Raw genomic sequence first — 1,154 nt, 5'->3', positions numbered from 1 at the left:
GGTTCCAAACCCCTCCAAGGTGGTTCCAAGCCCCTCCTAGGTGGTTCCAAACCCCCCCAGATGGTTCCAAGCCCTTCCTAGACGGTTCCAAGCCCCCCCAGATCCTTTCCAACTCCTCCTAGAAGCTTACAACCTATTCCAGATACCCTTCAGGTTGCTCCTAGATGCCTACAAGCCCCTCTCAGATGCTTTCAAGCCCCACTTACGATAGTTCCAATCCCCCCTAGATGCCTACAAACTGCTCCTAGATGCTTCCAACCCTACCGTGATGCCTTCAAGCCCCATGTAGATGCCTCCAAACCCTGTTGAGATGCCTCCAAACCCCCCTGAGATGCCTCCAAACCCCTCCTAGGTGCCCACAAACCCCTCCTGGATGCTTCCAACCCTACTCCAGATGTCTTTAAGTTCTCCTAGATGCCTACAAACCCTTCCCGAATGCTTACAAACCCTTCTTAAGTATCCACAAAGCCCTCACAGATGCTCTCAAACTCCCCCAGGCGCTTTCAACCCCCTGCTAGACGTCTACAAACCCCCAAGGTGTCACTCACGTGATGGGGAAGTTGACGATGGTGGGGTTCTTCTCCACGAAGAAGTTGTTCTTGGTGAAGCGCTTGATGCAGAAGATGAGGTAGGGAGGCAGCTTGGTGAGCTGGAAGCGCTTGAGGAAGTTCTCCTTGTAGGTCTTGTACTCCTTCTCGGTGGCGCCGTTGAACTTGGCCAGGATGCTGAAGAGGGGCACCTGGGGGATGATGAGCTGCTCCTTCTCGTCCTTGTAGAGGGGGGCGGTGGGCAGGTCCAGCGTCAGGTACATGAAGGTGGACTCCACCATCATCTCCTGGTACTCGGCGTTCTGCAGCAGCTGCGCCTTCTCCTCGGCCGGCTGCGGGACACGGGGCTCAGGGAGGGTCCGTGGACCCTCCTCGGGAGGGGGAGGGACCCCCCGTTCTGCCCCCTCCCCGTCCTCGCTCACCAGGTCTGGGTGCGGCAGCTTCTTGGTGAAGATGCGCATGGAGCCCTGGAAGACGTCGGTGACGATGGCTGCGGGGACAGAGAAGACGTTGGGGGGGCGGGACGGGAGTCACCCAAGGGGGCGAGGGGCCTTCGTCGCCCTCTGCTCACTCTTCTTCTTCTTCTTGGTGCCGCCCAGGGCTGAG

The 1,154-nt window shown here is 58.4% G+C and overlaps 1 protein-coding gene across 1 annotated transcript in view; it reads right to left on the bottom strand.

The window, feature by feature from the left end:
- Positions 1-544: 544 nt before the first annotated feature.
- The window catches only part of USP39 (ubiquitin specific peptidase 39), a gene marked incomplete at its 5' end in the record, with an annotated part of 1,117 nt that continues 507 nt past the window's right edge, over positions 545-1,154 (bottom strand). Inside the window, 3 exons of the mRNA XM_010138535.1 lie at positions 545-880; positions 971-1,038; positions 1,120-1,149. Of these exons, the coding sequence (XP_010136837.1) occupies positions 545-880; positions 971-1,038; positions 1,120-1,149 (434 nt within the window). The remainder of the gene's footprint in view (positions 881-970; positions 1,039-1,119; positions 1,150-1,154) is intronic.

The sequence above is a fragment of the Buceros rhinoceros genome, unplaced genomic scaffold (assembly GCF_000710305.1).
Source record: "Buceros rhinoceros silvestris isolate BGI_N320 unplaced genomic scaffold, ASM71030v1 scaffold22616, whole genome shotgun sequence".
Taxonomy (NCBI): Eukaryota; Metazoa; Chordata; class Aves; order Bucerotiformes; family Bucerotidae; genus Buceros; species Buceros rhinoceros.
Note: the sequence above shows the minus strand (reverse complement) of the source record. Positions and strands in the feature narration are given on the sequence as shown.